Here is a 13,534-nt window from a genome sequence, read left to right on the forward strand (position 1 = left end):
ATGCTTTCTTTTTTTTAGTTCAAACAAATTAGTTTGCTTAGTCTAATTATAAAAAGTAGGCAAAATGCGCCCTCCAAATACGAAAGCGGAAATGAGGCAAAAAACGTGAAAGTTTTTAATTTCTAAAGAGGAATTTGGTTTTCGTGCTTCTCAGCGGAATAAAAAATTTGAGCAACGGTATTCCATTCGGTACTGTCTTTTTTTTCCTCGTTAAAAACTTGGTTCACCGGACTCAACTCCTGGAATCATTCATCTGCTGGGCCTTTTGTAACAAACATATTTTGAGCATGTTAGCTTTTTAGAAATCCGGCATAATCGATTTTTTGTTGTTGTTTACAAAAGCAGTGATTGTGTTATAGTATTAACCCTTTTTTTTCCAACCTAGGTCGCAAGTATTGTTGCGACGCAAATATTGTTGCGACAAAATGTGTTCATTTTGATCAATAACCAGCTATTCAGTAACGCCAATGCTAAGGATTTTAACACAGACTACTATTTTACAAATATCACTTAAGCTTCAAGGTATCATGGATCTGTAGCTTATAGGTGGGGAAGGAGACCCGCAACAAAATAAGCGAGTTCGATCCTGCGCTGGGTCCGATGTTTTGAATGATTTTTTTTCGTATACTAGTTGAAATGCGTCTGCTTAATAAAGTGAGGCATGTTAGTTGGTAAATTTCTTTTTTCTTTTTCAAATTGACTGGTACTGCTTAAGCGTCAGAATTGGCTTGCCTCACTTAGCAATTACGTAGACTCATAATTGGCGTGCGTCACTTAAGAAAATTTGTAGACCCAAAGTTTCACTCATTGAATTTTTTCCCAGTAGCGTTATCGGTCATAGTTTTGCTTGTGTGTTTGAGCCGTGTGAGGACCGGAAAAATTTCGGTATGCGTTTGTATGTTCTGAAGCGAAAAGGGAGTTAAACTTTGTTGATTTGTGTAAATTTTGATTTTTTTTGGTGGTTTCTGCTCAAGTTTTTTTTGGCTTTGTTACCTCTTAGTAATCATAAATTCAAATTCAATCAACAATCCAGTGCATCTGGCGTAGAGTTAACACATTGCTCGAGACCGCAGAGGCTGGTGGTTCGAATCCTGTTTGTGCAAACCAGAGTATTTTTGCTTTTTCTTTTATTTCTGTCGGCTTTGTTCCCCTAGCCGGATTTTTGCTTAATGCTTAAAACCTCGCTTTTACATATATCTCAAGTTCTGACCGCTGAAGTCATCATGTGGTAGCAGGAGTGTGGGATCGCCAGCAGAGCGATACGATTTCATGCGGAAGAAGACGAAAACAAGAATACGGATATTCTAATTCATTAAATCCTGGCAATTTTGAGGAATTTTGCATGGTGCTGACGTCTGCTAACAGCCATCATCACTAACGACCAAGATTGGGCCAATTCAGGATAGTCGCGAAGGAGGCGACTACTGAAGAAAAAGAAGAAAGAAACCCACTCAAGGGTTGTTAGCAGTTATTCTAACATCCAGAGACAGAGAAGATTGTCTAAAAACCGAAGCAGCCATGTCATTTTCATCGACATTGTCTTAGACCAACTGATCAGTGGTTTGTTCGACCTTTTTTAAAGAGAAGTTGGGTCATAATCTTAGAATATAATGATGTCATTGAACTGTTATATCAAACTTTATCCAAGAAAAATAGTTATCATTATTTAATTATGGATTGTTCCTAATGGAAATTTTGCTGTTTGATTAGTATATAACACTGTAAATATCACCAAATTGTTCATACTGATCAAGTATACAAGAATCACTAATCGATTAGTCCAGCTACCAGCAACAACGATAGCTGTAATAATATATAATTAATGCTTAATACCTCGCTTTTACATATATCTCAAGTCCTGACCGCTCAAGTCATCATACAAGTGAAATTTTTTTTACTGGACTCGAAAATTACCGTGCCGATTCTCAGGTTAGCGTTCAGTCGAGAAACCCGATTTTGGGAATCCTCTCTACTTTACCGGCCACTACAACGAAGAAAAAAATACTTCGGACAGTCAAGTTTTTGAACTTCGACCGTTTTGTAGAACTTTGGACAGTCAAATTTTGAATTTTGACCGTTTTGTAGAACAAATCTGAGATAAAAATTTCAATCGAAAGAAGTGGTTGCGCGAACTTCCTGCAGAAGCCGCTACTCATTACAAAGAACAAAGCTAGGTTTTTGGGAATTTTCACTTTTCTCACTTATTTTAGTTGAGAAACAACTAAGCTTTTGTGCAGATTTTTAAAATTACGCATTTCGCCCCACATTAGTATAGCAAACTCAAAAAATATCAAATAATTACCTCCAGTTTTAGCTGAGCACTAGGTGTCATTCCTCGAGACATACGAAAGTTTTGGTTCGCCTAGTTTTTTCATCATTTTTCATTTTTATTCGACCCATGCTTTTTTTGTGTGTTGTCTCGCAAGTGGTGCGAAGCTCCGCTAGGACTCTGTGTGTAAATTCAAGCTCAATTAGGTTTGTAATTTGAAAATTGATCTCAACCCCGGGGGAGAGCGGTGGACGTGGATCCACAATCGCTTATGCGTTCATAGGCTCATTGATGTTGAGTTGTTTCAATACTTAATAATTGCGATGAGAATTGTTTTCCCAGTTTGAACAAAATACAAATATACCATGACTTGTAGGGTCTTCCTTTTAACCGATAGGTGCCTCACGACGTCGTTCAAACGAGTGGCAATAGTGTCTGTGTGTGTGTGTGACGGGCGAGGGGGTTGGAATGTGGAATGTGTGGTTTTTGTTTAGCTCTCTGCAGGGTAAAATCTCTCTTCCCTTCCGCTCCTGTTACGGCGCCTCTAAACATGCATGTGAGGCATTCTACCTCTCACTGCGAGCAGAGTTGGAGGCAGTGCACAGCCACATAGCAGTGTGTGTTTTGAGTCCCGGATATGTGCAGACCGAGATATCTCTCAATTCCACCACCGGCTCAGGAGAAGTGAGTGCCTCTTCTCTTCCTCATTATGTTAGATAGTCTGCGAGACATTTGTATTCACAAGGAAAAGTTAAAATACTTCAAAGAAGCTTGCTGCCACTGAAGCAACAATATAAGAGCTTGTTTTCAACTAACCCGAATTTTAACTTTCCCAAACTAATAAACGAATTGCTGTTCTACCTACACTCATTGCTCCATTTTTATTTCAGACGAAAGCAATAAATTGATCAAGCAGACTAATTATATTTCATCAATTTTTAGTTTAAAAAATCCGCTGAAACGAGGCAGCGAGTATTCACCAATAAGCGCTGTGATGCACTTGATTTATTGTTTCTGGTAAATTATTTATCGGGTTAGTTTCACGGAATCCGTGAGAGCTTCTCAGTTGTTTCGGGGCAACAGCTGTGGACCCCCTGCTGAATACCTAAGCAGTTCGTTGGTTACTATTGCTAGCGATCTTCATAAACCACGAATTTGTCTAAGTTTTGGTATCTAGCTGGAGACATTAGTCATTTCAATCGTCTAGAGGCAACTGTTTTGGTCGCTTAACTGTTCAATTTATTAAGTGTAAACGAACGGAGAGGTTTGCGTTTATATAGGTCTTGATGAGTTTTTGTTTGTTTTTCTGCGGGAAATTTTTAAAAAAGGTTTCTTATAATTGCAGATGAGCATTCATACATATTAATGAGTTTATGGATGCACTTAGGTATGCTTTCTTTTTTTTAGTTCAAACAAATTAGTTTGCTTAGTCTAATTATAAAAAGTAGGCAAAATGCGCCCTCCAAATACGAAAGCGGAAATGAGGCAAAAAACGTGAAAGAGTTTTTAATTTCTAAAGAGGAATTTGGTTTTCGTGCTTCTCAGCGGAATAAAAAATTTGAGCAACGGTATTCCATTCGGTACTGTCTTTTTTTTCCTCGTTAAAAACTTGGTTCACCGGACTCAACTCCTGGAATCATTCATCTGCTGGGCCTTTTGTAACAAACATATTTTGAGCATGTTAGCTTTTTAGAAATCCGGCATAATCGATTTTTTGTTGTTGTTTACAAAAGCAGTGATTGTGTTATAGTATTAACCCTTTTTTTTTCCAACCTAGGTCGCAAGTATTGTTGCGACGCAAATATTGTTGCGACAAAATGTGTTCATTTTGATCAATAACCAGCTATTCAGTAACGCCAATGCTAAGGATTTTAACACAGACTACTATTTTACAAATATCACTTAAGCTTCAAGGTATCATGGATCTGTAGCTTATAGGTGGGGAAGGAGACCCGCAACAAAATAAGCGAGTTCGATCCTGCGCTGGGTCCGATGTTTTGAATGATTTTTTTCGTATACTAGTTGAAATGCGTCTGCTTAATAAAGTGAGGCATGTTAGTTGGTAAATTTCTTTTTTCTTTTTCAAATTGACTGGTACTGCTTAAGCGTCAGAATTGGCTTGCCTCACTTAGCAATTACGTAGACTCATAATTGGCGTGCGTCACTTAAGAAAATTTGTAGACCCAAAGTTTCACTCATTGAATTTTTTCCCAGTAGCGTTATCGGTCATAGTTTTGCTTGTGTGTTTGAGCCGTGTGAGGACCGGAAAAATTTCGGTATGCGTTTGTATGTTCTGAAGCGAAAAGGGAGTTAAACTTTGTTGATTTGTGTAAATTTTGATTTTTTTTGGTGGTTTCTGCTCAAGTTTTTTTTGGCTTTGTTACCTCTTAGTAATCATAAATTCAAATTCAATCAACAATCCAGTGCATCTGGCGTAGAGTTAACACATTGCTCGAGACCGCAGAGGCTGGTGGTTCGAATCCTGTTTGTGCAAACCAGAGTATTTTTGCTTTTTCTTTTATTTCTGTCGGCTTTGTTCCCCTAGCCGGATTTTTCTTGAGGGTTCAGCATTCTTCCAAGTTCTCATAACACCCACGCTTGAGTCGACAAAGCGCAGGAATTTGATTTTAGCAGAGACCAGTTTTTTTTTGGCAAATTGAAAAATTTTTCGGCTATTTCTGAGTATTTTGTCTGCTTCTAGTTGACTAAGTTATGCAGAAAGATCGTGTAAAAAAGTTGACTTCATTCTAGCATTCCGAAAGGCTTTTCAAAGTTTTGACAGGTGAAGGATATTTTAGAAACTTTTTTCACACATTTAGCAATTTTTTATGCAGTTTTATAGCAATTTCAATTTTTTTTTTAAATTTTAATGACAAGAATAATTTTTGAAGTTTTTTCTCTCTGTGATCAATCAAAGCCCTCTATTTGTTATCGCAATTAGTGCGAAGCTCAGGTTAGCTTATGTGGCCTATGTTTCTGAAGATGATTTTTTCATTTTCAAAATTTTTTTTTTTTAATTGATGATTTTTATCGCACTTCCTATGTGATAGCTTGCAATGCTACGCTTTCTTTGTATCTTCAGTGATTTGAAGCCCAGCTTCGCTTCTCTGTGAAAAAAGTATCAATGGTAGGTTTTTCTTGAAGTTCCAAGAGCCTTAAATTTTCTGAAAATTCCAAGTGGGCTTCAAATCACTTGCGATACAAAGAAAGCGTAGCATTGCAAGCTATCACATAGGAAGTGCGATAAAAATCATCAATTAAAATTTTTTTTTTTTTCGAAAAATGAAAAATTCAATTTTAGAAACATATGCCAGATAGGCTAAGCTGAGCTTCGCACTAATTGCGATAAAAAATAGAGGACTTTGATTGATCACAGAGAGAAAAAACTTAAAAATTGTTCTTGTCATTAAATTAAAAAAAAAAAATTGAAATATATTTTTTAAATTTAAAATTCGAAAGTTGGAATGTCCGTTTTTTTCCTGTCATGTATTTTTTCTTGGAATATCGAAAGTTAAAAAAATTTGAAAAATTTGAAAGAGTGAAAATGTATAATTCACTGCTGCTCAATTAAATCAGCAATTATTGTGCGTGATTTGTGTTTCAGTCATATGGAAAAATGGACAAGACAATAGCTAATGGAATGAGTGCTTCGGAATGTGCACGACAGACAGTGGAGGCATTCGTCTCAGGCACGACTACTTTTCATTTATAGCTACAATAGGCAAATACTATTTTTTAAAGGAAACTGTAAGCTTGTAAAAATCCTGCCATAGACTACGTCTCTATGTTTTCTTGTATTTACCCAGGACCCAGGAGAGGGTGCGATTTCTGTGTTACATTACGAGCTAACTTTTTCCCCAATTTAACTAGCTTATAATGGTTCATTTTGGCCAACATCTTCGCTGCATTTTTTTGACAGCTTAATTACACAATGCAGCGTAGTGTCATACTACAAGGCTACTTATTACAACATGAGACTCAGCTAACATTAGCTGCATAATCGAACAAAGCAGTTTCATGAAATTATATTGAATCAGCTCAAAAGATCAAGGTTACAACCCTGGAGTATGCTCACACAGTGAGTCAAAATATCTTCAAAAGATTATACGTGCCTAAATTTGAGGAAAAAATTAACAGCATATTTCAATGTTTTGCTGTATTCACATTTTTTTTTCAATTATTTTCCTATAGCTTTCTGAACAGAAGCAGAGCTTAAAGTAATACAACGAGGCCTTTGTTCCTTTTCAAATCTAAGACGTAAATATTAGTCGGTGAAATTTTAGAATCAGAAGGCTGAAGTGGCTTTTTAATGGCATTTTTGACATTCGATTACTAATAAGGTAACACAGTTAGTGCATTTTTAATTCATCAAATTAACTCAAGTTAAGATAACTATTTGTTACATACAACTCTACAAAAACTACCCTTGCCATAAGCAAGGGTATTGCAATCGAGTATTAGACTTTTTTTGCTCGTAAATAACTTTGTTCACAGGATTCATCTCATCTGGACTCAACTCTAGTGGTGCTTTGTTTTTATAATTAATTCAAATTTAGCCTTCGCGACCCAATTAATCTATAGGTAACGAATAATCCTGGACGCAAAGGTCCTGGGTTTAAACCTGATCAGTACCTGTTTTTTTTCGAGCGGGAAATATTCTGTGTCAAATAAAGTTGTCGGCCAATTATTTGTCTGATTATCTTTTGTCGGCTGAGTTGCTCTTCAAGGTTGCTCTTACTGTTTCATTTGTTCCTGCAATTTGTAATTTTATTTACCTTGATTTTGTATTTCGTTTTTTTTTTGCTTGAAAATTTTAATCGGTCAGAATTATTTCGATATATTGTTTATCGTCTTAGTGGACCGAATTTTGCTGTGTCAAGGGAAACACATTTTTCGCACTCGCATCCGCATTTTTAAAGTTGATTGTATTTTAACCACTAGGTTTGCTGAATTTTTTATTTCGATTTGATAAGCTTTCGGCTGTGTTATTTCGGCGTAGTAGCCTCTTTTGCGTTGTTTGATGCTTGAAAGTTTTTTTGTTGTGCCTGTATATGTCTTGAGGGAAAGGGGAACATTAACATTTTTAGTTTTAAATTAAAAAGAGTCTCGGCTCAGGTATTTTCGGCTGTTTCGCGGCCTACTTAATTATGTTCTTATGCTGATTTTCACAACTATCTTCATTAATTTTGATCGATCTAGTTTTATCACAAGTTGTGCGAAGGAGGCACTGTTACGGCTTTTGAAAGCACTGCTACGGCTTTTGATTGCATTTGCTATGACTTTCGATTATTAATGCGACAACCGGACCGAATTTGAACGAACCGAAAAAAAACAATAGTGCAAGAATAAAAACTGCCGATCAAAAGTTTTGAACTGCAATATATCTCGCGTTTTTTTGACTTATCAGTTATCATTTTGGCTTAATGCAAGGTTATTGCAATCGGGTATTAGACTTTTTTGCTCGTAAATAACTTTGTTCACAGGATTCATCTCATCTGGACTCAACTCTAGTGGTGCCTTGTTTTATAATTAATTCAAATTTAGCCTTCGCGACCCAATTAATCTGGAGGTAACGAATAATCCTGGACGCAAAGGTCCTGGGGTTAAACCTGATCAGTACCTGTTTTTTTTCGAGCGGGAAATATTCTGTGTCAAATAAATTTGTCGGCCAATTATTTGTCTGATTATCTTTTGTCGGCTGAGTTGCCAAATCTTTTTTGCTGCGCGCATTTTTCTTCAAGGTTGCTCTTACTGTTTCATTTGTTCCTGCAATTTGTAATTTTATTTACCTTGATTTTGTATTTCGTTTTTTTTTGCTTGAAAATTTTAATCGGTCAGAATTATTGCGATCTATTGTTTATTGTCTTAGTGGACCGAATTTTGCTATGTCAAGGGAAACGCATTTTTCGCACTCGCATCCGCATTTTTAAAGTTGATTGTATTTTAACCACTAGGTTTGCTGAATTTTCTTATTTCGATTTGATAGGCTTTCGGCTGTGTTATTTCGGCGTAGTAGCCTCTTTTGCGTTGTTTGATGCTTGAAAGTTTTTTTGTGTGCCTGTATATGTTTTGAGGGAAAGGGGAACCTTAACATTTTTAGTTTTAAATTAAAAAGAGTCTCGGCTCAGGTATTTTCGGCTGTTTCGCGGCCTACTTAATTATGTTCTTATGCTGATTTTCACAACTATCTTCCTTAATTTTGATCGATCTACTTTTATCACAAGTTGTGCGAAGGAGGCATCGTTACGGCTTTTGAAGGCACTGCTACGGCTTTTGATTGCATTTGCTATGACTTTCGATTAGTAATGCGACAACCGGACCGAATTTGAACGAACCGAAAAAAACAACAGTGCAAGAATAAAAACTGCCGATCAAAAAATTTGCACTGCAATATATCTCGCGTTTTTTTGAATTATCAGTTATCATTTTGGCTTAATGCAAGGTTATTGCAATCGGGTATTAGAATTTTTTTGCTCGTAAATAACTTTGTTCACAGGATTCATCTCATCTGGACTCATCTCTAGTGGTGCCTTGCTTTATAATTAATTCAAATTTAGCCTTCGCGACCCTATTAACCTGGAGGTACTGAATAATCCTGGACGCAAAGTTCCTGGGTTTAAACCTGATCAGTACCAGTTTTTTTGAGCGGGAAATTTTCTGTTTCAAATAAAATTGTCGGACAATTATTTTTCTGATTATCTTCTGTCGGCTGAGTTGCTAACTCTTGTTGCTGCGCGCATTTTCCTTGAAGGTTGCTCTTAATGTTTCTTTTATTCCTTCAATTTGTAATTTTACTTACCTTGATTTTGTATTTCGTTTTTTTTTGCTTAAAAATTTTAATCGGTCAAAATTATTTCGATTTATTGTTGTTTATCGTCTGAGTGACCGAATTTTTCTATGTCAAGGGAAACACATTTTTCGCACTCGCATCCGCATTTTTAAAGTTGATTGTATTTTAACCACTAGGTTTGCTGAATTTTTTATTTCGATTTGAGAGGCTTTCGGCTGTGTTATTTCGGCGTAGTAGCCTCTTTTGCGTTGTTTGATGCCTGAAAGTTTTTTTTGTGCCTGTATATGTTTTGAGAGAAAGGGGAACTTTAACATTTTTCATTAGCTTTACGTTTAAAAAAAGTCTCGGCTCAGGTATTTTTGGCTTTTTCGCCGCCTGCTTAATTATGTTCTTATGCTGATTTTCACAACTATTTTCTTTAATTTTGATAGATCTATTTTTATCACAAGTGGTGCGAAGGAGGCACTGTTACGGCTTCTGAAGGCACTGCTACGGCTTTTGATTGCATTTGCTATGACTTTCGATTAGTAATGCGACAACCGTACCGAATTTGAACGAACCGAAAAAAAACAACAGTGCAAGAATAAAAACTGCCGATCAAAAGTTTTGCACTGCAATATATCTCGCATTTTTTTGAATTATCAATTATCATTTTGGCTTAAAGTTAGTGGCGCAGATGCAAGGACGTGCGACTTCAATCTCCTGGTCGTAGGTTCGAATGTTTCCCAGTTGAAGTTTTTCATTTTGAAGGTTTGTTATTACCATTTCTTTTCCTATTTCTTTTTCTCAGCTCATTGTTGTTTCATCGCTTGTGTTTGCAATAGATGTGTTCACAGTAGTTACTTTATTCAGCGGGCAACTTTTTAATACATTATGATAACGCTGAAATGGTTTTCGAAATTCTAATTCAAACGTTGAATGAAAAGCGAAAAGAGCCAATCACTTGAATCAGTAGATAGCGTGGCTTATTATTAAAGTTTGATGTTTGGCGCTACGATCGCGCACCCAAATGTTGTCGGCGTAGTTACCGCTTTCTACTCTCGCTAATTATTACACAAGCAAAGCTTGTGTGATATTACGAACTGTTTTTTTCCAACCTAATTCGCAAATATTAGTGCTCTTTTTGAAAGTGCTCCTTTATTGCAGTATATGCATAAGGTCAGTAACCAGCGTTTACGTACACCAAATGCCAAGGATTTTAACACACTATTGTATTACAAATAGCACTTTAGCTTCAAGGTATTATGGTTATGTCGCGTAGAGGTAGGGAAGGAGACCAGCAGCAAAATAGGAGGGTATGAACTTGGGCAGGGTCGGATGTTTATTAATGAATTTTTCGTATGCTAGTTAAAATGCGTCCGCTCTATAAATTGAGGCATATTGGTAAATACCTTTTCAAATTGACTGATACTGCTAATGCCTCATAATTGGCTTGCCTCACTTAGCAATTATCTAGACTCATAATTAGCTTGCCTCACTTAGCAATTATCTAGACTCATAATTGGCGTGCGTCACTTAAGAAAATTTGTAGACTCAAAGTTTTACTCATTCAGTTTTTCCCAGTAGCGTTTTCGGTGATATTTTTGCTTGTGTGTACGAAGTGCAACTTCACCTCTGTGTAATAGGTTAAGGTCGACAATAGTTCATGTCTACACGAATCTTCTAAATTGAATTTTTCTGGAAACGAATCGTGTTATGAAAATTCTTGGTGGACAGAATTTTCCTCATAGTTTTTTCAAGTTTTTGTCGGCCTTGACTTCCGGCTAATTTTTTGTCGATTGTCTCGCCTCTTCCACGCCATGTTACGTTCGTGATGTATTACAAGTGGCACGAAACTCCTCCTGGTATTTGTGGTAAAGCTACTGATTTGGGGCGTGTTTGTTAGAATTTAATTAAAAGGATGGAGGTTTTCAAATTTCCAAAAATGAGCAAGACGTTCAACACTCCTCAAGTATTTTATGGCTTTAGGCATTAGCAATATTTTGCTTGTCGATTAAACATTACTCGGCTCATTGTTCGATATTTTTTGCATGGTACAGAAGTTCTGTAAAACATATGGAAGTTACAATCGAGAGTTAAATCCCGGCGGGATAGTTATTATAATGTTTCAAACAATTCTTATTTTGTAATAATGTCTACCTGCTCGTTTGAATAGGTAGGAAGGATGTGTGCATCGCCCCCTGGTACCACCGCCTGGTCCCCCTAGCCAGAGTGCTCTTTCCCTCTCTCTACTTCTCAGCCATGGCAAAGAGAGCAGCCAAGGAAGCCACAACAAGTCACATTGCTGCAAACTGAGGAGAAGGAAATGAAATGAGACCAAGCTACAATTAATAGATACTTTTGTCTACATCAACTTTGATTTAATTTAGTTCATTAATTTACCAGCAGTGCTTACGGGTCTTGTGTTTTTTTACGAGTCTACAATTTCCAATCATTGTCGCTGTGTAATTTTTTTCATGAAGAATTATGTAAATCGGCTGCCTTTTGATCATTATATGTGGTTTTTTTTGCTTGTGTGGAGTTGAATATCCCGTATTATATATGTAGATCACCCTCTGCTAAGTTAATGTATTTTATCAGCTAAGGCGGCGAGCTCTGTCGCTTAGAAGATAATTTTTAACTCGTTAATATCAAGGCTGGGATTTAAATCTCGGCGTGTGACTGTGACGGAACTAACAAACGAACAAGATCAGTTCAATTGGCCAGCAATCGTTCTTACAGCGTGTTTCTTACATGACAGCCAAAGTTGTTCATTACAATTCAGCTCTGACTTCCCAATAAAGTCTGAACTAAGGAAGACATAATAAACAGCATTTGAAAGTAATAGAAGATCGTGTCCCGAATCCTAAGCTGTAGCCGAAGTCAGATTTGGGCTGTATAAGGGATGCCCTTTCTGACTTGGCTATAATTTCATCGAATCCCAGTTCAGACCGCCCATTTCCTACTTTTTAATATCAAGTTTGATTGGCGCCTTTTTCTGAATTCGCTGCGGTGCCCAATTTTAACGTCAGTACATAGTAAGTGACTTTGTTCTATCGCCATACTAGGGGAAATGAATCTTTTTGTTGTTCTAAAGCTCCAAAAATTTAACAGTCCTGTTTTAATGTCATTGCCTCTGATACTGCGACTATAGGTGTTTAGCTACGTCGTTTATTCAAATTGCACGTGCGGTTTGCTTCGAAAAGAAAAATGGATCCAAAATTTTTTTTATTTAAAATAAAATTGCTTTTTTGCGTCCCAATGCTGTATCAGATCAAACTAAGCTGACTAATGAAACTGTGCGTGTCGGGGGCCTGAAAAAAACTTTACCCAGTAGTGAAGTGTTGGACTGGTTTGGAGGAAACTTTTGAAAGAACACTCCAACAGATCCATATAGGTGGACACTTGGGCTGGATTGCAGGCATCCAGAGTCAACTGAGCCTTGGAGCGGATTGTTGAGCTTGATGAGATGTGTCCAATTATTCCACCAAGTTTTTCCTGGAAAATGCCAAAAATGAAACGGAAAATGTTAAACAAACAGAATATATGCGTCATTTGTGTGTGTCAATATATAATTGTCATTCGTGTGACATTTGCGAAACCTGGTTTCACGATGACTAACAAACTACCTAAGGAAGTTCTTCGAAAATTAGGCAAAATAAAAGGTTTATTCTGGAAATGCGATGAGTGTTTAGACTTAAAAATATAAAATGTTAAATTGAAACCTTTCGAGAAAATCACAAACGAAATCCAAATTGCAAATTTAGCAATCCAAAACGATTTAGCCGATGTAAAATACAACTGACTAACGACCAAATGTTGAAAACTCTTAAAGAAACTTCAGAAAAAAACATAACTTCTTTAAAAAAAGTCAATTAGACCAAGTAACGATTTATCGTCAATCCAGAAAAATATTGGCGTTTTGCGCGAAAATATATCAAAACAGCAGTTTATCTACTATAATTAATAATGCTCCAACCCCAAACCAAGTTAGAACAGACTCGTCTTATTGGAAAGAAACTAGTGATATATGGATTAGCAGAAAAAATACAGGACGATAAAGTTGTACAAATTGAAAAGGACAGAAATAGTTTGCTGCAAATGTTCAGAGATAGGATGGAGCTTAAAGAAATCACTGTGAGCGACTGTTTTAGACTTGGTAATGAACAACCACAGAGATCAAGACCTCTTGTTTTTTTTTACATTCCATTACCTTAGAATCATAAACTTCATTTTCTGTCATTGAGAAAGCTAAAGAATTCGAATACGAGTAGTATTGTAATCCGCCGTGTGTCCTTAGGGGGGGGGGGGGGTCTTTTCGACGGTAGGGGTCTTTGGGGTCCTACCAAAAGTAGGGTCCAAAATAACCCATCTTTTTTGAAGACCCCAAAGTACCCTGCCCGAAATAAAAAGACCCCTCTCTTAGGACACCCCACAGACAAAATACTTTGGTATTTATTTTCGCGCGGTGGTTAAATTTAATCCCTTCCAAACTT

The 13,534-nt window shown here is 36.7% G+C and overlaps 1 protein-coding gene across 2 annotated transcripts; it reads left to right on the plus strand.

The window, feature by feature from the left end:
• The first annotated feature begins 1,785 nt into the window (after positions 1-1,785).
• On the plus strand, positions 1,786-11,831 carry LOC134840736 (dehydrogenase/reductase SDR family member 7B-like). 2 transcript variants are annotated; one of them, XM_063856751.1, is made up of 4 exons: positions 1,786-1,929; positions 2,667-2,953; positions 5,874-5,958; positions 11,215-11,831. In XM_063856751.1, the coding sequence occupies exons 2-4, from the start codon at positions 2,738-2,740 to the stop codon at positions 11,352-11,354; spliced, it is 441 nt and encodes a 146-aa protein (XP_063712821.1). In that variant the 5' UTR covers positions 1,786-1,929; positions 2,667-2,737; the 3' UTR covers positions 11,355-11,831. The 2 variants fall into 2 exon arrangements, with proteins under 2 accessions (XP_063712821.1, XP_063712820.1); XM_063856750.1 differs by having other exon boundaries at positions 2,764-2,953.
• The last annotated feature ends 1,703 nt before the right edge of the window (positions 11,832-13,534 follow it).

The sequence above is a fragment of the Symsagittifera roscoffensis genome, chromosome 2, assembly GCF_963678635.1.
Source record: "Symsagittifera roscoffensis chromosome 2, txSymRosc1.1, whole genome shotgun sequence".
In the NCBI taxonomy this organism is placed as follows: domain Eukaryota; kingdom Metazoa; phylum Xenacoelomorpha; order Acoela; family Convolutidae; genus Symsagittifera; species Symsagittifera roscoffensis.

Excerpts from the sequence above, each read along its gene's own strand:
- LOC134840736 (XM_063856750.1), top strand. The coding sequence starts at position 1,823 with ATGCTTAATACCTCGCTTTTACATATATCTCAAGTCCTGACCGCTCAA. Across the intron at positions 1,930-2,763 it reads ATTACCGTGCCGATTCTCAG|CTCTCTGCAGGGTAAAATCT; the intron begins GTTAGCGTTCAG and ends GTTTTTGTTTAG. Across the intron at positions 5,959-11,214 it reads AGTGGAGGCATTCGTCTCAG|GTAGGAAGGATGTGTGCATC; the intron begins GCACGACTACTT and ends TCGTTTGAATAG.